The sequence below is a fragment of the Eleutherodactylus coqui genome, chromosome 5 (assembly GCF_035609145.1).
Source record: "Eleutherodactylus coqui strain aEleCoq1 chromosome 5, aEleCoq1.hap1, whole genome shotgun sequence".
Taxonomy (NCBI): Eukaryota; Metazoa; Chordata; class Amphibia; order Anura; family Eleutherodactylidae; genus Eleutherodactylus; species Eleutherodactylus coqui.
Genome location: NC_089841.1, coordinates 178,880,361 through 178,904,237, shown reverse-complemented (window position 1 = coordinate 178,904,237; position 23,877 = coordinate 178,880,361). Strand labels below are relative to the sequence as shown.

General features: G+C 43.1%; 1 protein-coding gene across 1 annotated transcript; it reads left to right on the top strand.

The window, feature by feature from the left end:
* The first annotated feature begins 88 nt into the window (after positions 1-88).
* PLBD2 (phospholipase B domain containing 2) lies at positions 89-17,487 on the top strand. The gene is made up of 12 exons (XM_066603833.1): positions 89-300; positions 1,381-1,474; positions 4,837-4,995; positions 7,604-7,704; positions 9,476-9,690; positions 11,280-11,374; positions 11,628-11,788; positions 12,530-12,625; positions 13,483-13,554; positions 13,649-13,801; positions 13,908-14,070; positions 15,556-17,487. The coding sequence occupies exons 1-12, from the start codon at positions 116-118 to the stop codon at positions 15,721-15,723; spliced, it is 1,662 nt and encodes a 553-aa protein (XP_066459930.1). The 5' UTR covers positions 89-115; the 3' UTR covers positions 15,724-17,487.
* Positions 17,488-23,877: the final 6,390 nt, after the last annotated feature.

Genomic DNA, 23,877 nt, shown 5'->3' with positions numbered 1-23,877 from the left:
GCGTGGTTTATGGAAGCACCAATAGTATTTAGAGGCTACGACGCGACTCCTCCCCCAGGTGTCAGCTGATCGGCCGCTCCACATGACTTTGGCCTCCCGTCACGTGAGCGCAGAGATGGCCGCCTTTGCCTGGGGTCTGCTGCTGCTCGTAGTGCTCCTGGCTCCCCCTCCAGGGAGGGCGCAGAGCTCCGAGGTGTCCGTCATCGTGGATGCCACCACCGGGCAGCTGCGCACTGTGCCCGAGCGGAGGGCTGATGCGGTGGCGTGGGCGACGCTCAAGGACACCATCCTGGAGAACGGGTGAGCGCGGGGCGCCGGCTGGAGGGCCGCTCACCTGTGAGGGGCGGTTAGAGTTCACAAGGTCTGGGCACAAGACATATGGGCATGGGGCGCTGCCCCGGGGCAGGGGGCTGCATGCAGGAGGGAGGGGGCTACATGCAGAGCCAAGAGGAAGCTACTCCAGCGGCTTTCATGTTTGCCTCAACCTGGAGGTTTAAGGAAGTGAGACTGTGTTCCTCTCTAGCAGATAGTCGGCAGCAGCTGTGTGATCTGCCTGCTTACATAGGACTGCAAGTAACTGTTACTGTTCCACTGGGCTCACACTGTCGGGTACCCCAAGCAGCAGACCTGCCAGTGATCCCAGGAATTAATTGCGCATAGTCACGTATGTGTTTATTTTCTGCACGGTTGTTCATTTTAAGGACCGCGTATCGTCCGCGCGGGAGTACAAAGCAGGAATGACATCAGAAAGTTGCCCAGCCCCCTGCAGACCCTTCTACACTCGGGCAACATTCCCTTGTGCCACCATGGTGAGCGCTCCTCTGAGGGCCTTCAGATCGGGCTGCTGCTCGCTCGGCTCGGCTGATTTATACTACTTTTTTTGGAAGTAGTATAAACCACTTAAAAAACCAAAACCCTTATTCTTGTGGAGGAAGGGCCCATTAGAACAAGCGGAGGCTGCAGACAGCGGTCTGGGTGGGGGTGTTGCTCCCCAGGCCCCGTCCTGCACTGTCTGCCCACAAATTCCTTCTTTCTTTATCCCGTTTGTATCTGGTCTCCTAGCAGCTTGCCAGCGAATCCGTGTCCATACGAACGTTAATTGCGCTGCGATCCAACACATCCATAGTGGTCAGTGCAGAGCATGGTGGGATTTTTCTTTATCTCGGAAAGCAAAGCGACGAAAGTCAATGCATTTGCCTGCCTGCGTATCAGACACACGAGCGGCAATTGTGGAATACGCCATTTAAATACGTTCATGTAAAACCAGCCTAATTATGGAAAGCGCCCCCTGAACCGGACCGTTCAGCTCTGCTTCATCGTCACATGATTCTGTGTTGCTCCCGGAGGATACTAATCGGTTACATTGTTTCTCTTCCCCAGCTGGGCTGTTCTTGAGCTGCAGAGCAATGAGCAGTATAATGACAGCATCCAGGCGTACGCGGCAGGCGTGGCGGAGGCCGCCGTGACCCAGCGGGTAAGTGTCCAGAGGATATTGTACAGTGTGGCAGTCTGGTATAATCTAACGCTTCAGATGTCGGTACTGAAATCTGCTTGTTTAGCCCTCGGCAAATGGAAACTTTTATTTCTTTTTTCTGGAACGTAAGAGCCCTTCTATTGGAATGTTCTTATGGCTGTTTATGCTGATCTCTGGCCCCTGAACACGTCTAACTGCCCAGTTGTCAGCTAATCCTATCCTTGAGGCCCCCCCCGCACACGGCAGAGCCAAACTCCACATGCAGAATCCGGCCCTGGCAGCAGCAGCAGCGGCGGCGGCGGCGGCGGCGTCCGCGCGTACCAGCTTACTCTCGGTTTCCTCTGTACTGCGGATGTTACGCACAGCTCACCGTTGGACATGCGCAGTACAGATTTTTTTTTCCCTAAAACTCCTGCTTTTCCCACATCATTGCCTAGCGATAATGCGGAATTCGTGAACTGTCCACAATTCAATTGCATAAGGGCTGCGGATCGTCCGGCTTCCATTGAAGCTGTCTGCTTGGAATCTGCACACAAATGGCGCATGCTACAAGTTTTCCTCCGCTTGCACAAACCGCAAAGCATGCAAATACCACCCACGCATGCTGTCATGCTGCCAATGAAAGCCGACTGTTTGCCCCTGAACAGTCATGTAAGCGATCCTTTGTTCCCACACTAGCAATCGTCTTGTAATTGGCAGTAATGAGCACTGATTGATGAGCTGCCCATCTGCACTCTTCACTGGGCAGATCATCTGTCTGGGTCAAACCAACCTTATGGGCTGAAGAATTTCTGACTCTGGCCAAGAACAATGGGCGGTGGGGGATAGAACACTAACCTTTGGGGTTACACATCCAAACAAGCAGTCTGTTTTATGCCCCTACCAGGCGCTCTATCAGGCTTGATCCTATAACAAATGTCTACAACGGATCCGTTGAGTACATTGATCAGACAAACTAAAATCCCCTTGAAACTGTTTGACAAGGTAATTTGGTCTAAGTAGCAAGTACAGAGCAGATTATTTGGATGGGTGTCATTATGGAGTACTGTAATTGGATAACTAAGTTCTATACGCATGCAGGTGTTTATTCCCATGAATTATGTCTTAACTGGTGATGTTGCTCTGATTATACCAGCGAGGAATAAAAAAACAAATGACCACAGCTTGTGATGTATAATTTGTAGTCCAAGCAATTTAGGAATACTATGAAGTGGTTTCTGCAACCGAATTCAGGCTATTGGTATGCACAGTATGGAGTAAATTTCATGCAGACCTGTTGCTTCCCTAAGGCTGGGTTCACACGGGGCGGATTTGCCGCGGAAATTCAGTGCGGAATTTCACCGTGGCAAATCTGCATGCGGTCGCTAATCCTGGGATAAGCCAGCCATGGGGACGAGATTTCTCAGAAATCTCATCCACACAGGACGGCAAATCCGCAGCGGCTAAGCCGGCAGAAGCCGCTGCTGCAGCGCGGATTTGCCGGCCGCAGCATGTTCGGTTTTTTTTTTTTGTTTTTTTCCGCTGCGGCCATGCTCTTCTCTATGGGAGCGCCGGGCGCAGTGGAAGAGCGAGCGGCCGGGCCGCTCCAAAGCCGCCGCGGGTTTTGCAGCGGCGGTTCTCCGGCAAAAATCTTGGGGTTTTTCGCTGCGGTCAAACCGTGAGATTTCCACTGAGAATCTGCCCTGTGAGAACCCAGCCTAAGGGTCTTTGTAGACAGAACTATTGTGAGGTGCCTAAAGGCCCGGCCTAAAGTGTTTGTTTTTGTTTTTTTGTTATTTTAAAAAGGGCATACTCTCCTGTCCTGGGACGCAGCTAAGAGCAGTCTGTGGCCAATCAGAGGCTGCAGCGTCACCGTACATGTTTACCAGGAGCATGTACAGTGATGTGGCAGCAGACAACACCTGACTTCCACCTGGCCATCAACCCAAAAGTCGCTGCCGGTATCAACAGCAGTTCTCAGCTGTGTCCTGGGGCTCAAAGACAGACTAGTATTATGGTTGTGGTTGGTGGTTTGTTTTTTTTTAACTTAAGGACAAAACCCCTTTAAGCGCCCAACATTCATTGCAAATATTGTTCCTATGCTTTCACACAGGAGCGGTAATTAAGTGAATGGAGGCGGAGCGGGCTGGCAATCTCTTCCGTCCCTCCCACCTCCGTTCACAGTAAATATGCAGCTGTTCATAGATGAACGACTACTTCCTTACTCAGGCTGGTCGTCATTTGCTTTTTATGCCTGCAGAAACTGAATGCCAACTGATAAGTGAACACATTATCGTTTGTCGTTCGGTCTCTGGCAGTGTTTACACTGAAGAATTATCATTCAGTTTTCTTGATCAGCGATAAACGGAGTGATCGTTCCATGAAAAGGGTACTTTGATTTAAAGGGGTGTGCTCAGCTTATGTGCCCACTTTTTTTTTCGTCTATGCTGCTAAACCAACCTTAGGCACCCTGCGTGCGGACGTGTAACACTGAGGCACCGCTGCATCATTATAGTAAGCGTTGGCACTTCTTACAGTTCTGTATGAATCTGATAGAAAAGAAAATGGTGTCATGTGGATGCCATATTAGTGAGGGGTTCCCCTAGAAAGCACTGCTGCGGCTAACATGCAGGCTGTTGACATGGCTCTGCCCAATGCGCAGAACTCCTAATGCAGGTGACTTGGCATAGTCTCAATTATGTAAAAGCCAGAGAATGATTCATGTGCATCATCTCACAACTTGTCAGATTGCCAGCATGTTCAATTTACAGATGGATTAGTTCATGCATACAAACAAACCTTAACCCCACTTCCTCTTACCCCCCCCCCCCTTCCATTAAGGGTAAACAGAAGGAACTTGTGCTAATACATGACATCTGTAACCTAATAATGCATAGTAGTGCCAGATAAACCACAGATCACACCTTGCTGAACCTCCCAGGATTGTTCCTGTAGCAGTAACATAACTTGTGCAACAAGAGATAGTATTAGTTTGTATCTTGAAGACAATGGCAGTACATAATGTCCACATAACATAATAGGAAGTAGATCAGAGGTCCTCTTCAAAGCTCCTCTGTGAGCAAGAACAAACATCTGATCTGGCAAGCTTTATGTCCTTGTATCACATTGCAGCCACCTAGATGTAATATATTTCCCTGTGCTGGCTGTAGCTTCCCTGGCAGAGTCCTTTGTCTGCAGGGTATGCTGGCAGCTACCACACACCGAAAGGGCTTTAATGTGCTGAAAGAATTCCCTTAATTGCAAGTATTAATGCCTGAAGACATCGCTCACTGGTTTCCTTATGTCTTGCAAAAAAATCACTCACTGTACTGCAGGTGACTTCTTTTTTTCTTTTTTTTTTTTCTATTGGCATATGTCTTCAGCTTATGTACATGCATTGGATGAACACCATGGTTGGTTACTGTGGTCCATATAAGTATGAAACTCCGTACTGTGAAAGGCTGAGGAACTATCTTGAAGCTAATTTAGCCTGGATGCAGGAACAGATGGAGAAGGAGCAAGATCAGGAATACTGGCACCAGGTAAGAAAAGATCTCCGATGTCTGAGATGGTGACCTCAACCTATGGCACCTGCCACAAAGGTAAGAGACTATTGTGAGGGAGCACAGACTACATATAGCATTGAATTGTTACGAAGTTGGCACTATTGAAAGACCTCAAGAGCAACCAAGGGATGGGAGAGCATATGGACTAAGGGAAATGGTGCAAAACCTAGAACCTGTTTTACCCCATGCTGGTGTTTAAGCAGTGAATGAAATCTAGTTTAGCTTATTACTTGCATACAGAGATGAGCGAGCATGCTCGTCCGAGCTTAATGCTCGTTTGAGCATTAGTATACTCGAAAGCACTCGTTACTCGAGCGAGCACCACGTGGTGCTTAGGTGCGCTAGAAAATTTCACCCTCTCCTCCCCACATGTTTATTATTTTCCTAAAGTATTTGCAAAATAGTATCTTTGCCGTGTCTTCTCTGCGCTGTCCCTGGCTCTGTAGTGCTGATCTATCAGCAGGTGGGGATTTAAACCCCCCCGCTCAAAGAGCTGGTTGTGATTGGCTGAGGCGCTCAGCCAATCATAATCGGCTCTTACAGCAGGCTGGGATTTTAAATCCCCGCCTGCTCAAAGAATAGCACTACAGAGCCGGGGACAGTGCAGAGAAGATGCGGCTGAGCCCCGGCAGCTAAAAGGAGGTGAGTATGTATTTTTTGTTTTTTTTCACAACTTTTACAGTTTTTTTTTTTTTTTATTTTTTTTTTAAATTTTTTTTTTTTAGGGAAGGGCTTATTTAAAGCCCTTCCCTGAAATCCAATGACAGGGAGTGGACAGCTGGATTGAATTCCTCTGCTGCATCTGTCACAGATGTGGCAGGTGCAGCAGCAGGAAATTCTTTTTACTAGCGGGGATGAAAAACATCTGCCGCATGCAACAGATGTGTTTTGCATCCCCGTGGGGGACACAGCAGCGGCGGAGAGGTAAGATTTTATATTTATTTTTTTTACTCTAAAATTATTAGTTTTCAGGGAAGGGCTTATATATAAAGCCCTTCCATGAAAAACAATTCAGGGGTGCTGGCAGGGCATTGTTTTCAATGGAGCCGCTGGCAGTAGCTGTGGAGCAATGAAAAATGCTTGAGTCTTCCATTGACTTCAATGGGGTTCGTTACTTGACACGAGCTCTCGAGCATTACAAAAAGCTCGGCTCCAGTAATGAGCACCCGAGCATTTTAGTTGTAGATATGCTGTAGCAGCAATAATGATGCAGGAGTTATGCCAAAAAAGTCTTTATTCCTCTGTGCAACGTTTCGATCATTCAATGATCTTTGTCATGCTTGACAAAGATCATTGAATGATCGAAACGTTGCACAGAGGAATAAAGACTTTTTTGGCATAACTCCTGCATCATTATTGCTGCTACAGCATATCTACAACTTGGATGACACTTTTGTGGAGTCTATTGATCCAGACTCCTGCTGTAGCTGGCAGCTCTGTATCTGTGGGTCCTACCTTATTGGTTCTGTGGTGAGTGCTGTTCCCGTATTACTTGTAAGCACCCGAGCATTTTGGTGCTCGCTCATCTCTACTTGCATACTTTTACAATTTATTAAAGTTGCTGGTGGTAAGTAGCCATCTGTGTTGCCAGTAGCTAGATGGTATTTCTATAATGAAGGGAGTGCAAAAAGACAACACAAAGTTGACAGTAGAATCCTCTTTTAATTGAGAAGTTTCTGTTTGTTACAATAAAGACATAGACATGTCTCTACCAACCACTAACCAACCCAAATAGCCAGAAAGTGTGTGTGTTTTTCAAATCACAAAACCACAGAAGAATTTGGGAGTACAAGTGTATAACTGCCTTTGACACTTTCAACAGAGGCATACATTCTTCAAGGGGGTTCATTCGTGATTAGGAAGTATGAGAAATCTGTAGCACAGATAACACTCTGGCCTGGTGACACCCCCCCCCCCCAACACTAATTCAGAGACTATAAAACTTTTAAATTCTTATTAGTCTACTAATTAAGTATTTACTCCTCTACTCATCCAGTTATGTTTACATATGCTAAAACTCAATAAAAGTATCCAATTACAAAAAAAAATAAAAAAACAGAAGAGCCCCAAACTGCCCCCGCCCCCCCCCCCCCCCCCCCCCATGGTCTCTCTTGTATTAACCATCATAATGTCTGTGAAAGAGTGCAATCTGCAAAACCTGCATTAAATTGTCTTTCACCTTGAGGATCAAAGAGCCTACGGAGACGGCGGAAATGTATTTTAATGCTGCTGTTAAATTAACATCAGTGGGGGAAAAGTTGCAGCAAAATTGGAGCAATTGGAAAATGATAAAGTTTTGAAAGCCTGCTGTGGCAGTGGTTTTTAATGTCTATGCACAAGTAACACTATTTTGGGATGGGGATTCAAGGCTCTTACAACTGTCCACAGAATGTCTGATGGAGAACAGTGTTACTTTTGACAGCAAGAGCAGTGCAGCACACATTGCCATTCCGGCTGTCAAACAAGAGAATTTGAAACTCCAATGTACTCAGTGGGGCTATAATGCAGATGTGAAGAGCCTACAGTCATTGACCGATGGCACATAGGTGCTGGTTTATTAAAAAATGAATTTGTACATTTGCAGGTTCGGCTTGCACTGCTGCAACTGAAAGGTCTGGAGGACAGCTATAGTGGCCGCATCTCCCTTCCCCAAAGCAAGTTCACTCTTAGTCCCTTTGGGTTCCTGTAAGTCCTTAAAGTTGTGGGGAGTGTTAATATACTGATATGTTGTGTTAACCAACACATTATGCTGACCTTTAAGGTTGATGTAGCAGTTTTTTCTTTGGTTGTGACAAACCTGTGATTTGAAAAAATAAATAAATAAAAAATCGATATATAAGAAATTATGTAAAAGTGGGCATAATAAGAAAAATCACATGTCGATCTTCCATCTCCTTCCACAAAGTTAGAAAGACTTTGAAGGAAACCTAATGGCTTTAGCATGATTTTCTTATGACGTGGCAATATATATCATGTGCACTGCATATCGGTTGCCCCCAAATAGTCATGCAGCTAAAGATATATTAAAGGGCAGAACAACAAGGTGATTGGGGGGGGAGGGGCGAAAAGACAGGTGAGTTTGCTTTAAGACTGCGGCAGTTGGGGTGTGCCCTGTCTTACATATTCTGTTGGGTTATGTTCACACCTCTTCTACTCTAAAACATGAAACATTCTCATTTTGTGAGGGGTATTAAATCCCACATACAGGGCGTATGCTTAATTTGGTTGAGAGGGTGTATAGTTAGGGCTGTGTACATGTATGCACAGGTATTACACAGCCAGCACCTCATTAAATGCACACAAGTAATGATGGCATACGAGGCTCGTAAATGCTTTCATCCAGAAAATTAACCATAATGTTTAGATATTAATACTGTCATAAAAGTTGGCATATAAAGAGTCAAATACAGCCTACTGTCATTACATTTGAGTAGATATTCCGTACAGCTAACTTGTGAAATAACCTCTGTTGGAGTTTTATATAGTAATGTGGGGAATGCAAGCAAAAAAACCCAGGCTGCTCGCAGAAGTCCTCCAGAGATGGTACTTAATTGAAGTGTTTTGTAAAGTATCTAAGGTTTTGTCTTGTTATAACATGGCGTTAGTAGTGACGTACGGGTATGTGATGACAGCACGTCATATACTTGTAAGACCAGGGGAAGCATGTATAGATGTGAAGTGGCTGTGAGCCATGTTCCTTGTGGCCAGAGCCTGTTTGCTTTAAAGGAGATGTCCCGAGGCAGCAAGTGGGTCTATACACTTCTGTATGGCCATAATAATGCACTTTGTAATGTACATTGTGCATTAATTATGAGCCATACAGAAGTTATAAAAAGTTTTATACTTACCTGCTCCGTTGCTGGCGTCCTCGTCTCCATGGAGCCGACTAATTTTTGGCCTCCGATGGCCAAATTAGCCGCGCTTGCGCAGTCCGGGTCTTCTGCAGTCTTCTATGGGGCTCCGTGTAGCTCCGTGTAGCTCCGCCCCGTCACGTGCCGATTCCAGCCAATCAGGAGGCTGGAATCGGCAGTGGACCGCACAGAAGAGCTGCGGTCCACGGAGGAAGAGGCCATCTTCAGCGGTGAGTAGAGAAGTCACCGGAGCGCGGGGATTAAGGTAAGCGCTCCGGTGAGCTTTCTTTACCTCCCTGCATCGGGGTTGTCTCGCGCCGAACGGGGGGGGGGTTGAAAAAAAAAAAAACCCGTTTCGGCGCGGGACAACCCCTTTAAGGTAAAGCAATAAAAAACCTCTTTTTAAATTGGGAAGTGATGCAAATTTACCTATTAGCTGTTGGACAATCTTTAGTCCATGTAGAGCACGACTTTATGGGCTCCAGGACTCTGATAGAATAGACATCAAGATTGAATAAGGAACCCCCCCCCCCCCCTCAACATGTATGCAATGCTGTATGTTACTCTCTCTGAATTTTACTTAGACTGTCTTCTTTGCATGGCAGTCTTTTTCAACTTGGCGGTGATTTAGAAGATCTAGAAGCTGCTCTGAATAAGTCGGATGTCACTCGAGAGCTGGGTACAGGGTCGTGCTCTGCTCTCATCAAGCTCCTTCCAGGCAATAAAGATCTGCTGGTGTCTCATGTAACCTGGAACACCTACCAGTCCATGCTGCGCATTGTCAAGAAGTACACACTGCCCTTTAGCTCAAACCCCAAAGGTGAGCAAGCACTAGATGTAGGCAGATGTATACAACCTATAAACGTGTGTGTGTGTGTGTGTGTGTGTGTTCCAATAAATAGATAAATGATGAAAAATCATAAAATGCTTAAGATGGCACAAACTCGCATGAAGCAACATAACCGCTGTAGTTCATCACAAAACCTAATCAAAAGGCTACTTTATTGCATCTGCACTTTACTATTCAATTCCTGATAAGGACCCAGCAACCTGATAGAGTAATACCTCATAAATGACATGTACAGACACAGATGACGGCTGCACCCTGACCTGCGCTTTACACTGGCGTCATCAGGGGGCAGCGTGTAATCTGTCAGCTATGCTGTAAAAAGAACAATCGGAGAAACCCCAGCAAACCAAAAAACGTCATCTCTGAACTGCAACAAATATTTACCTACTGAGAACAGCTATACAGCAGAATCAGCCCGTCTGCTGCTTCACTATGCACAGCAATATACAGATCTGGGGCACCACAAATCTCATATGATAGATATATAGAAAGTTCATAAAACACAGTAGTACAGAAAACATTAGTAAGTATTGACGCATTATTGACAGGTGAGAAAATGTGCCAGTCTCCAGTGCAAACACATGTGAAGATTAAATACACTATACTTATTGTAACATATGAATGACAAAGATGTGAGCAGCCTCAAAGGCCGATGTATGTTTTATACTATACACAATCGTTCATCTAGAACCAAATATCCCAAAAGGGATTCCCATATATAAATTGTCCTAGATCCTTGGTGTTTAGCTTAAGGGCTATCTGGAACCAATGTAATATAACAGGACAATCTGTATAGTTAGTAATAAAGGGGTTGTCTGACTTGAGTGAACCAATGTTACCAGGTCCCCCATGCGTTAAAATAACCTCAGTTACTGCTATCCTCTCCCTGCTCATTCCCTCCACTACAGACTCTGGTCTTCGCTGGCTTTGTTTACCCGCAGCTGTGACGCACTGTAAACCTGCTGCAGCAGCCAATGACAACGCAGAGCCATGATCACTGAGCATTGTCATTGGCTGCTGCAGCTTGTTTGAAGATGGGCTCAGGCTGACTGCAGCCCGCAAAGTGACCACACAGGGAGACCAGAGCCAGCAAGGAGAGGTGGGTAACTGCTGAATAGTTTTAAGGCATGGGGTTTTCTTAACTCTGACAACGAGCTTTTAATTTGCCATGCAATAAGTAAAAAACAAGATACAAACCCGAATTCAGAAGCTAGACCTGTCTCCTAAAATATGAATCTCCCTTTTCCAATGGGTGCATGAAAAAAAATTGCATCACATTCACCTGTCATGCAAGTGCAATGTGGTGTTTATGTTCTTTCCCATTTCAGCTACTTGAGAAACATGATTTTTTGTTTGTTTTTTTAACTCGTTGCAGAAGCCTTTAAAACTGCGGACAAATGAGTGTCTCCTAGATCAGATCTTCTTTGACCTATACTGCACTCACTCAAGTACATACAGCCTTGCATAGATTTTTTTCCTTTCTGTTACTACACCTTTCATAATTGCCTCCATAGTTAGTTGTAATTTCAAAGGACAACTTGCATGACTTCTCTCTGCAGGAGGTTCGGTGGTGCCAGGCTTTGTTCAGACCTTTTCTTCTTACCCGGGAACCATCTTCTCTGGTGATGACTTCTACATACTCAGCAGTGGGCTGGTGAGTACACCATACCATATGTGTTCATACTGGTCTGAACATTGATGGATTTAACCTTTTTCTCCATCTTTCTGATATGATATGCAACAGCAAAGGCCCCCCCCCCCCAAAAAAAAATATTTAAAAAAAAATCACAATGTTTCAAATCTTAGAACATAATACATTTTATGTTCAGCACAGCCACATTTACTATAAGTGAGCAGTTATTGAATTATCATTTTGAGAATCCCGAAGATAACTGGTCCTTTTGCAGGTTACTTTGGAGACAACGATTGGTAACAGCAATCCGGATCTCTGGAAATACATCCAGCCACAAAATTCTGTCCTGGAGTGGCTAAGGAACGTTGTAGCAAACAGACTGGCCACAAGTGGGAAAGAATGGGCTGATATCTTCACGAAGTTTAATAGTGGAACGTAAGTAAAGAAAATGTAGAATAAGCCTTGAAACGATCCTTCATGATGGCCTACAGTACCTGCACTTTCACATCAGAGCACTCCTGCTCCGCCGGCCGCTATATGGGGCAATCTTCAGCTGCCGGATGGACCTGAAAACAGCCGATGCAGCAGAAGTGCTCCAACATGAAAGTGCAGGTACTCTAAGACAACCCTCTGGTTAATGGCTCAAAAGGGATGACTTGCCTGCTGTATTTCCCCAAATCTTGGCAGCTTTTTAGCTCAGCTTTAATAGGACAGAGCTGTGATCTGGTACTATGCTTTAGCTACAGCAGTGCAAGCGGAATCTGAAGTCTGGGACACACCCCGTCTGATCATTGATTTAGGCTTCCTCCTTACTCCGGGGTGTGTCGCAGACTACTTCCGCTTGTACTTCTACTACTGTAGCTAAGCTAGTGTTAGATCACCGCTCTGTCCTCATAGAGGGGAGCTAAAAAGAAGCCCTACAACTCGATTTGAGGAATCGGCCCCTGTAGGTACTGGCTTGCATATCTTTGAGCTCCTTATTGAAGTCTTGCTCTAATGTGGCAGATGAAGTATGAGGCTAAAGAACTGAAGTTTCTGCCAGGTACAAGATTATAGTGTTGTGATGTCCCAGATATGGGGGACTGTTTACTCTTAAAGTTTTTTTTTGGCTTAATTTTTGTTACAACTGTTCATGCAAGTCTTATTTCTGCTATCACTATATGATCTTCCTCTTAGGTACAATAATCAGTGGATGGTCGTGGATTACAATAAATTCAATGCTGGAAGCACACAGGTGCCAAGTGAACTTCTCACCATCCTAGAACAGCTTCCGTAAGCTATATACTTCCTCTACTTCTCATCCTGTTCTCTTGAAAGTGATAAGTCCTTCACATGTATATGTGGGATCCGTGTCCTCTTCCTTATTAGTGTGGTGAATTGCAGAGTACATTTGCTTTTTATTGGGAGGGAGCAGTAGATTGTGCCCGCTACCATAGTCCAGGCAAGCTTATGCCCACTCCTTCAGCCAAACCTTGATCCTCAGCAGCAGACTGAGGAAACTGGTAGGTAGAGTAAGCCTTGATTAGTTTGTAGGCTTTAGGCCAATTTACACTGTAAGATAATCGCTCAAAAATTGCTCAAATGACAGTTTGAGTGACAGTTTTGAGCGATCATCTTTGTATAGTCTATAGTAGCTAATTGGCTACTTAAGAGTTTTATGCAGGCAGAGCAAAACATGGCTGTTGGTGTCGAACAATGCAGCTGTTTTCTATATGCAAAGAGCTGCATTGTTCTCGGAGCTTGCAGCTGGTGTCCCGCTGAGAACTGCCAGTGGGATACCAGCTGAAAGAATACTATCGGTGCCGCCCACTGAGAAGATCAATGTGCGGCGCTGATAAGTAATCAGTGATTTCTTGCTTGCTAGAAATCGCCAATAAACGAATAGTGTACGAACAGTGGAAGATGGCCGCACGTATAGACGCAACGGTTATTGCTGAAAAGACAGCTTTTGAGCAAATTTTGAGCGATAATCGTTGTCTAAATGGGCCTTTACTGACCCTGTTCAGGAAATGGGATGTCTGGAGCCATATTCAAGCAGAAAAAGTCGAATTTGTTTATCAATGTGCAAATCCTCACTGGTTTACAATTGGCATTGATCTGTTTTGTTTCATCTTCATAAACCCTACTAGGGGTCTGGTGGTCTCAGAAGATAAATCTGATCATCTTTACCAGACTGGATATTGGGCCAGCTACAATGTTCCGTAAGTGCGTGTATAATGTTCCGGTTTCAACCACTGAAGACGGAGATTCGAAGTTTTTGTGTTGGTCTTACTCATGTATCTTGCCTATTTATAGGTACTTTGAAGAGGTTTTTAATGTAAGTGGGCAAATGGATCTTCTGAAAAAATATGGAGACTGGTTCAGTTATTCAAAAACTCCTCGTGCTCAAATATTCCGCAGGAATCAGACACTTGTGCAGGATCTACAATCTATGGTCCAACTTATGAGGTGAGAAGGTCACCCTGATATGCTATATACTAACTGACCACGTACATACTGTACCTCTCTGTAGAACTTCTAAGACTATAATGTACTTTTTTTTTTTTTTTTAAAGGTACAATGATTTTCTTCATGATCCCCTCTCGCGTTGTGAAAGCTGTACCCCAAAGCAAAATGGAGAGAATGCAATCTCTGCTCGATCTGATCTTAATCCTGCCAACGGTACCTACCCATTTGGAGCCATGCGGCAGCGACCGCACGGAGGCACTGATATGAAGGTGGGTCACAATCTAGTGGTGTGTTTCTTTTAATCGAGTCCTGATCCTAAACATATAGTATTCTGAACACTAGTTGGTTTTTTTTTTTTTTTTTTTTTTTTTAAACTCGTTTTATTGAACAATATACCATACAGTATATGAACATTGCATACATCGTAAATTTTTCAGATTAAGGGAGAACTCCACAGGTACATTGTTACAACCGACATATAAATACAGTGCATTAGGTTAGTGTCAGTAGAGTTTGAGAGTTGGCACCCACATTACTGACCAGCCCTAGATACAGGTCTGTTCAATAAACCTTGGAGCAAGTCTTGTGTGAAAGATGTGTCCGTCAAGCCACACCATCTCCCCCGTTTCTCCGGGCATTTTCTATTTTTATAGACTATGTTCTCCTATGGTAAGGTGGAATTACCAATATTCTGCCACATCGGGAGTGTTGGGGACCGTTTATCCATCCAGCGTAAAGCTATTGTTTTGCAGGCCAGGAACAACACCTTAGTAAGAAATATCCCATCATGAAATTGCCAGTGCTCCTCATCCAAAACACCCGACAAGCATATGATCGGGTCAAGTGGAATTGGTGTCCCCATTAGCTGGTTTAGAAATTCTGTAACCTCCCCCAATATGCATAGATATCTGGGCAGCTCCATATTAAATTATTAAAATTGCCCCTCCTGCTCAGCATCGATCACATTGGTTGGTAGACACCCTGTTCATTTTATAAAGCCTAGTCAGTGTTAGCACCAGTGAAGTATATATAATTGAGGTAATGTATTTTTTGCGGCTGGTGATACCATGGTATATGATGCCTTCGCAACATCCCATTGCTTGCCAGTAAGGGATAAGTCCTTTCCATCTATCCTTCACTGACATTGGCGTATAGGAAATTTTAGAATGCAGCAGATGGGTGTACAATGCCGATATCAGACCCCTGGGGCCTTGAGTGCGCACTATGCCTATCGGAGGGTACAGAGACAGAGGTTGCCTTGGTTCTGGGAATTGTGCCATAAGAGCATGCCGGAGTCGCAAATATCTATAGAATCCAGTCCTAGGCACTTGGTAGAGCTGCTGGAGCTGTTCAAAGGAGGCTAGTACCCCGTCAATATACAGATGATCCAATGTGGTAATTCCTAGATTAACCCAGAACTGCTTATCTGGTAGATTCACAAGATGTGGGAGTGTTTGCTTATCCCACAGGAGTTTCTAAAGGGGTACCTACATATTTAGTCAGTGATTTACATGTCTGCCACACTCTAACTGCCAGTTTGTGGATGGGTAGCATCTGCTTGGTCAACAGGTTTGGTTTCTCCAGAACAATCCAGAGGAAGATTTCAGACAGAAAAACCATTAAGTGGTGGTCAGAGTTTGGGAGGGGAGCGTTTGACAACCAGTGCCGAATATACCTAAGTTGCCCGGCTAAATAATACAGCTTTAGTTGCCTTTATTTTAGTGAACGCTATTTTATTTTTTTTACTTTGACAGGTTACAAGCTATGAATTTGCCAAATATCACAAAATGTTGGCTGTTAATGGCCCCACATGGGACCAGGTTCCAGCCTTCCAATGGAGCACATCTCCCTTCAGCAACCTCATGCATATGGGCCATCCTGACCTCTGGAATTTTTCTCCCATTGCAATCAACTGGGATTGAGTCATTTTCTCTCCTCTTCATTCAATGCACTTATGATCAGCTCTTAAAACTCTTGTACCTAGACATGCAGTGCAACTGGCATGGTACTTATATTAAGGGTACTGTTTAAGGCTGAGAATTCAATCAAGGATTAATAGTATCAAATGATAAGGGATACAGTGTAAGGTAGGTTAAAGATGTGTGCTATGGTTTGGATGTATAATCCCCCCCCCCCCCCTTCTATCTGCCTAACGATACATTAAAGTAATGAGGACAAGCTGTACCTACACTTGAAGTAATATATAAACCCATCTATTTCCCTAGACTGTAGTCAGGGGTGTTCTGGTTAATGTGAATGGCTGTGGAGTAACATGCTCCCATCCCTCATGTCAATATAGATAGACATAACTTTTTTTCCGAATTTAAGTTGTCTTTGGTAATGTGACATATATTGTCACTTTTACGTCAAACTGACCGCTATCTATATTCTCATTGCCTGAGCACTTTAGAACAAGGCATGTCTTTTGAAACAGTTGGTCAATAAGCAATTTACACTATTACCTCATGTCATACCAAAGCAAACATATGAGATACATTTTGTTGCTGATTTGCTTTTTCAGTATATAAAATGACATGACCACTCACAGATCATATTTTCTCACTTGGGAAGACTTACAACTTATTGTGTATTTCCTATAGATCCCTCCATATGGCCATTGCCTGCCTGCTCCAAAGGTCTTGCTTGATTTTACTTGATCCTGAAATAGTGGATGACCTAGGACACTCTGTATGAAGGCATGCAACAAAATGAGTCTCCCTGGAGTTGTAACTTTTGGTTATGAATCAATATTAAGTATTCCCATAAAGTTTGATTTAACCTAACCAATTCAGACCCCTTGGTGTAGAAGAGATGTATATGCCAATTTTTGCTGTAAATGTGTTTGGTGTTAAAGCAAATATGACTTGTGTGCTGCCTTGACTATATTCTAATCAAGGTGTCTAGTAAGTGTGTGTTAGATTTAGAAACTAGCTGTGTTGTAGGTTTCAGACTTGTACCCTCGTTAATTTTGGTTTCTTTATAATGCCTAGCATCAGCTCGTAGCTTTGCGTGCCTCATGGCACTATACTAGGGCTAATGTACCATACAGTGTAGGTAAGAGTACCTTCAGCACATTGATCACATGAGATCATAACTTGGCCTTTACAGACTTGGTAAATGAAGGGCCCTTTTACACAGGATGATTGGGTGCTGCAGCACTCAACAGTCAGCGCCACAATCATCGCTTCTGTGCTTTGGAGGACAAATAACTGCAGCCACCCACCTACATTCACAGTAAACAGGCAGTCAATCATGGGTGAACTGCCTGTTCACACAGCTGATCATTTCAGTTTGCACAAGCATACAAATCAATGACTAATTAATAAATTATTCATCATCGTTCTGACATTGCTGGCATTTACACTAATTTATTATCGATCAGCAAGAATGAACTATTATCGGCATGTGTAAAAGGGCCCTTGAAACCTTTTATTGCAGATGTTGGTACTTGTCTACAAGCTAGAGCAGTGTTAACTATATGGGGTAATGTACTGAATAAATACAGTATGTTGACATGTGGGTTCACCCACCCCATTTGCTAAATATCTATGCAATTCTATTTTGTAAGCAGGTGTAGTTGGGCAGTATTTGTTAGGGCTTTGATATTGTCTGCCATGCCTGTGTACATTTTTGTAAAGATAAGCTACTGGTTTGCTTAATTATATTAAAACTGTAATTTTACTTTCTCTTGTGTCCGACTCCTGTTTTGTGTGCTGTAATAAAGTTTAGTTTTGTTTTTTTCTTCTAGTTTTGTATATGATCCCTGTATTCTGCCCCATAAGTGCTGTAAAACATTCACTTGCTCACACCCTGTTGCCTCTGCAGCACTAATTTTTAATTGTCCAGGAGTTTAATCAAAGATGTTCACAGTGGATTTATTAGAAAACATTTGAATGTAGCAGAAATTATACATAAAGCATTGAAATAAGATTTATTAGATGTGCATGCAACAATTCACATAATATTAATATTCCCACTAATATGTTCACAGAACAGGTAGATAGTAGTTACACTGAAATGGTTACATGCAAGACTTTACTGGTACATAACAAAACATTTTGTGTAAAGCCTATTTACATTCAGTATCCATATCTCTATAATCTATGACCAACTCTCATAAATCTCTTGCACTAATCTATATTGGCTCTGACAAAGTTCCTGAGGTCTGTGGCTAGCATAGGAGGTCGTCAGATGAGGAGTACTGAAGTGTCTTGTGTATGCTGTGACAAACTACTGGCATTTGGTACAATCACATCTGTCAAACATTTGTGGATTAAATGATAGATAACACTGTAAACATATTTCTGAGGTTTGTAAAGAACATGTCATTCTGTTCCGTCTGCGCTTTACTAACCTTGGAGTTGATGCAATATCCAGAAAACTTGTCCAATACCTTATGGGAATTTGGACTAAATGCAAGGGGGGACTAAATGCAAGGGGGCTTTAAACTAGAACAATATGGGAAGGGGAGTGAAAGGCCAGGTAAAAAAAAAAATCTGAAAAAATAGCAGAGCAAGAGACAGCAAACACAAACTAAGATGTTTTTTATATAAATGCACAGATAATGGAGAACAAACAAGGAAATGGGTCCCCTAACACAGAAAGAGAAATATGATGTCATAGGCATCACAGAAACTTGGTGGGATGATACACATGACTGGAATACAAGGCTTGAAGGATACAACCTTTATAAGAAACAGACTTATTAGAAGAAGTATTGTATGCTTCCCTAACATATATCTCTACAGAGTTGCAAGCTTCAGAGCATGGTAGTTCTGTAGAAACAATTTGGGTAAGAATACAAGCAGAGAACAACAGAAAGGACGCAATTTGTATGCATTTACATAAGACATGCAGAAGATATGGAAGAACTCTTTCTACATCAGATGGCCAAGCTCTCAAAAAAGCATAACATAGTGATCATGGGAGATTTTAATCATCCAGACATTTGTTGGGAATCTCTCAGGTAAAAGTAATGGATCCAACAAATTCTTATCCACTCTTGCTGACAACTTTTATCTTCCAAAAGGGAGACTATAAAAGAAGGGGATCTATTATCTCGGACCTAATTCTTACCAACAAGAAGGAAATGGGTGAGGAATTACGGCTGCCTGGAACCTTAGGAGGCAGTGATCATGCTATCTTTGGATAAGAAGGGGAGGTAGACCTGAGAAAACTCGAACATCAAGGTTGTATTTCCGAAAGGCAGATTTTTGATGAACTCAGAACGAGGGTAGGAAGAATCTAATGTCTGGATATTCTTAAGGACCGAAATGTCCAAGAAGGTTGGGTAAATATTGAGAAATGATACTCTCAAAGCACAATTGTTGACAATCCCTAAAAGAAGGGGAAGCATTTGAAAAGACCAGGATGGATGAACGCAGAACTTGCACACACCTGCTAAAGAAGAAAAATGTTTACCAAATTTGAAAGCAGGTGCAATATAAGGCCGTCTGTATAAATTGTAGGGAACGTATCAAAAGCTAATAAATTGAGGCTTGCAACAGAAGCAAAAAGAGTTTGTTAGGGAAATGTCAAAAGCAAAAGGCAAGTAACAGATGCTATAGGATGTTTACAGGATGAAAATGGAGACTTGGTTAAAAATGATCTTGAGAATGCTGAACTTCTAAAATTCCTATTTTGTATAGGTTTTCTCTCAAAGCAGATAGCACAGGGAAGATCAGTTGATGTTATATCTATAAGCAGAGAGAGGGTGACGGAACACTTACCTAATTTAAGTTAATTCAAGTCTCCAGAAGTCCTAGAAGATTGGAAAAAGGCAAATGGCTCTATCTTAAAAAAAAAAAAAAAAAAAAAAAAGTGGACCCAGAAAACTACAAACGTGAGCTTGATTTCTATAGGGGGAAAGACCTTTGAATAATCTATTAAACAGCATATATATGCAAAAACTTGGATGAGAATGAGCCAATTTAAAAAACAAGTAATCCAAAACTGATCTAATTTCCTTCTATGACAGACTCACTGACTGAATTGATGAGGGAAATGTGGTAGATATACTATATCTCGATTTTAGTAAAGCATTTGGCAAAGTATCTCACACCATCCTTATTTAATAAATGACCACATATGGGCTCAACATGACAACTGTTAGGTGGATTCACAACTGGCTGAGTGATCGTACGCAAGGTGGTCCTAAATGGCTGCACATCTAATTGGAAGAATGTGGTAAGTGGGGTACCACAAGGCTCTGTCCTGGCCCCAGTATTCAACATTTTTATAAATGAGCTGAAAGAGGGATTTGAAGGGAAACTGATCAAATTTGCTGACGAAACAAAGCTAGGAGGGATAGCTAACGCAGAAAGAGAGGATTAAAAAAAGATCTCGAAAAGCTTGAGCAGTGGGCGGTGACTAATTGTATTTAACAAGGAAAAAATGCAAAGTCCTCTGTCTGGGCAAGGAAAAAAAAGTATACTAATAGATAACAGACCTGAACATGGGTCAGTGTGATGCAGCAGCTAAAAAGGCAAACTCCTATCTGGGATGTATTGAGAGAAGCATAGGATCTAGATCAGTGTTTCTCAACTCCAGTCCTCAGGGACCCCCAACAGGTGATTGTTTCAGGATTTCCTATAGTAAGAACACCTGTGGCAATATCTTAGGCACTGCTAATAATTACATCACCTGTGCTATACTGAGGAAATCCTGAAAACACGACCTTTTGGGGGTTCCTGAGGACTGGAGTTGAGAAACCCTGGTCTAGATCTTGTGACCACTATTTCTCCTTAGTCAGACCTCATCTGGAATACGGTGTCCTGTTCTGGGCACCCCAAATTTAAAGAAGATAAAAACTAACTGGAGTAAGTTCAAAGAAGAGATACCAGGATGATGAGTGGTCTACAAATCATGTCCTATAAGAAAAGGTTAAAGCTGAGAGGAGACTTAATAGCTGTCTACAAATATCTGAAGGGTTGTCACAGTGCAGAGAGTTCAGCCCTACTCTCATTTGTACAAGGAACGCCTAGAAGCAATGGGATAAAAAGGAGGAGACGCAGATTAGATATTAGAAAAAACTTTTTGACAGGGCGATCAATAAGGGGAACAGGTTCTCACAAGAGGTGGTGAGTTCTCCTTCAAGTCGGAATAGCTTTTTGAGAGCAATGTTGTTCCCATCACACACAGTAATGACCTCAGATGAAATCTAGATTCAGCTTGCCCTCCTGCAGCTTCCCAATAACATCTCTGTAAACTGCAGCACGACGGAACCACATACTGGTGCAACAAGCATGTCAACAAAATGCACAAACCTTTTGACGGTCCGAGAGTAAAGAATAATTTTTTCACCCCTCCCAACCACATTGCTGTGCTGTGTAATCCTCAATAAAAAGCTGAGTAACAAACCACTATTGTAGTAGTAAATCTGAAATTAGGAGTAGCTATTCTTTGTGTAAGATGTACATAATGACCAATTCATTTGTCAGTGGTCGGGTGTTTTTTGTTTTTTTTTTGTTTTGTGTATTTTTGGATGAAAGCATTTTTGTAAGGCGAACAAAATCTCCACAGTAGCGTTCCTTCTCCCACTTTCTATCACAGGCTGCCACCAGTTTCTGGGGAGGCAAGTGGTCAAAAACCCTTGCATGACTGCAAACGACCTGCAGCAATGTTTGAATGCAACAGCCACTGAGGTTTCTGTTTGCACAGATTCGTTCTCATGGTCTTCATGCCCAAACTACTCAATGTACACCTCTACTGACTCAAAAGTGCAGAAAAACGTCTCTGTTCCAGTATGCTCAAAACTGTATAAGCCACAGAAGTTTTGCACTCCTGTGCTGTGATGTGATGGTGTAGTGGCCCAGTACATTATCCTGGTCCCCTCCATAAATGTCATACATCTAATGTCTTATGTTGATGCACAGTTCAAAACTGTCTTGTCAGTTCCAGTATGTATGTCGCACAGCTGCAGCACTTGATGGGTTAATGTTTAATAAAATCCAAAACCTGTCTGTAAATGTATCAGTTATGTCATGTCATGTGGTATGAGAGAGCTTACAAAAGTGAGTGATTGTAAGCGGGAAGAGGGTTCAGGATCTTCCATCTTGTCTACAACATAATACAGAGCCACATGGAGGCACCTTCAGCTTTCATGTGGTGAAGATGGAAGAAGAGTAGAGGTTTCCCGTGCTGCTTGGGAGCTGGATGTGCATGGCGTGAGTCCCTGACAGTGAATGAGAGAGAGAGAGCATCTGTACGTAACGACTGTCTTCCAAGGCCAGTGCAGAGATACTAATTAAACCTCTAATTTTCCTATGTGGCCGTCTGAGGTCTGGATCAGCACATAGATATACACCCTTTGTCACACCCACACATCTCCAAGTCGGGGTGGCGGTACTGCAAGATAATAATGTCTGTTCACACATGTGCGTCTTTGAGTTTATGAGAGCCGTGTGGAGGTACTACGTTCTGAAGTCAAGTCATGTTCCCGACACTGTGAAGTCTACAATTGAACTGCCTTGTATTATCTGTTTGCAAGTTTCAAGTAAAGTTTATGCCGGGCTCTAACCGTTCCTTGAGAGCCATGGTACTTAGAACTGTCTGTAGCTGAATTTATAAACCGCCAAGGGTCATACCAGTGTGTGTAGGAACAGTGGCGTCACATGTGACCACTACAATCCCTGTTCCCCTTTTTAGCGGGCATACCCTATCCTAGGGGTGTCCCGGTGGCCTGCAGTGATGCTCTGGCCTTGGCTGCATGTTTTCCCTTCGGGTAGGAGCATGGTAAGTGCCGTCGTGACAAGCCAGCACTATACCCTACCAGCTAGCTCCCCACGTATGTCAGTTGTCCGGGGTCTCCCTAAGGGACGCTGCTGGGTACAACAATGGAACAAAACTGGAACTTTTCAGGCCTACGGATCAGCAGTATGTCTGAAGGAGGGAAAAGTGAAGTATAGGTTAAAAAGAACATCCTGCCTACAGTGAAGTACAGCAGTGACTCGGTGATGCTCCTCAGGCTCATTTGCTTCCTTTGGCAGTGGAACGCAAAATGGAATTAAGCAAATAGTAGGAGAAAATGCAACTTCTGTGAGGAAGCTGAAGCTTGGGTGTCATTGGACCTTCTAAGAGGACAGTGATCCTAAGCATACGGCAAAGTCCACCACGGTTTCAGAAGTCGTCCAGGAAGATGTTGAAGTGGCCATCCGTCGCCTGATGTGAACCCCTAAAAAATTTATAGTGGGATGTGGAGAAATCACTTGTTATGTTAATTGTGTTTTTGAGGGGTTTTTTTTAACAGCTAAAAGTTTGTACATTTTGGAAAATAAACTTAAATTGCAATGCTGGGGTAGGGGACTGACTAATTTTGATTGCAACTGTAGATAATTAGTAGCTCTGAATCATGGTGCATTCAGCATTTTAATAGTTTCTAAATAAAATTTGCTATTCATATCTTATTATGTAATCTATTATGGCTACTTCACAATGAGTTATAGTCTCTGCAATTGCTTGCCTAGAAATCTTTCAATGGCCATTACAGCATCTTGGTCAGAGATGACCTCTAAAAATACAGGTTCTTCTTTAGCCACTTTTCATGTTTGTGCTCCCAATGGCCACACTGAGGCAGGAGATAAGTGTTTGTGTCTTTCCTAAAACATGACACTATTGATACTATCGAATGGATATATTTCTGTTAGGCTAGGTGCATGCCAGCCGTGTGTTCAAGTTGTCCACAAGAGGCTCGGGCACAACTTGCATCAGACCGCACACAGACACAAGTCCTATTAATCAGCCATACAGAAATGAAATAACTTATTGGATCCATATAACCTCTTTTTATGAAGGATAAATACTTGTAGTAATTTCTATACGTTTTTTGTCCTATTTAATTTAAATGTTTTTACAAATTTTTACCTTACTGTTTTACAAAAATATCCAATCCCGCAGATTTTAACCCTTTGCAATCCAATTTTGGGTTCAGGATTTCCTAGGGGGCTTTTTCTTTCTGCCATTATACAATGGTGCCATCTGCTGGCTACAGCCAGTACTGCGGTATGTGACATGCTGGAGAGGCCCCTGACAACAGAGCGACAGTAATATAGGGTAAGAATACCCTGCCGGATGTTTTC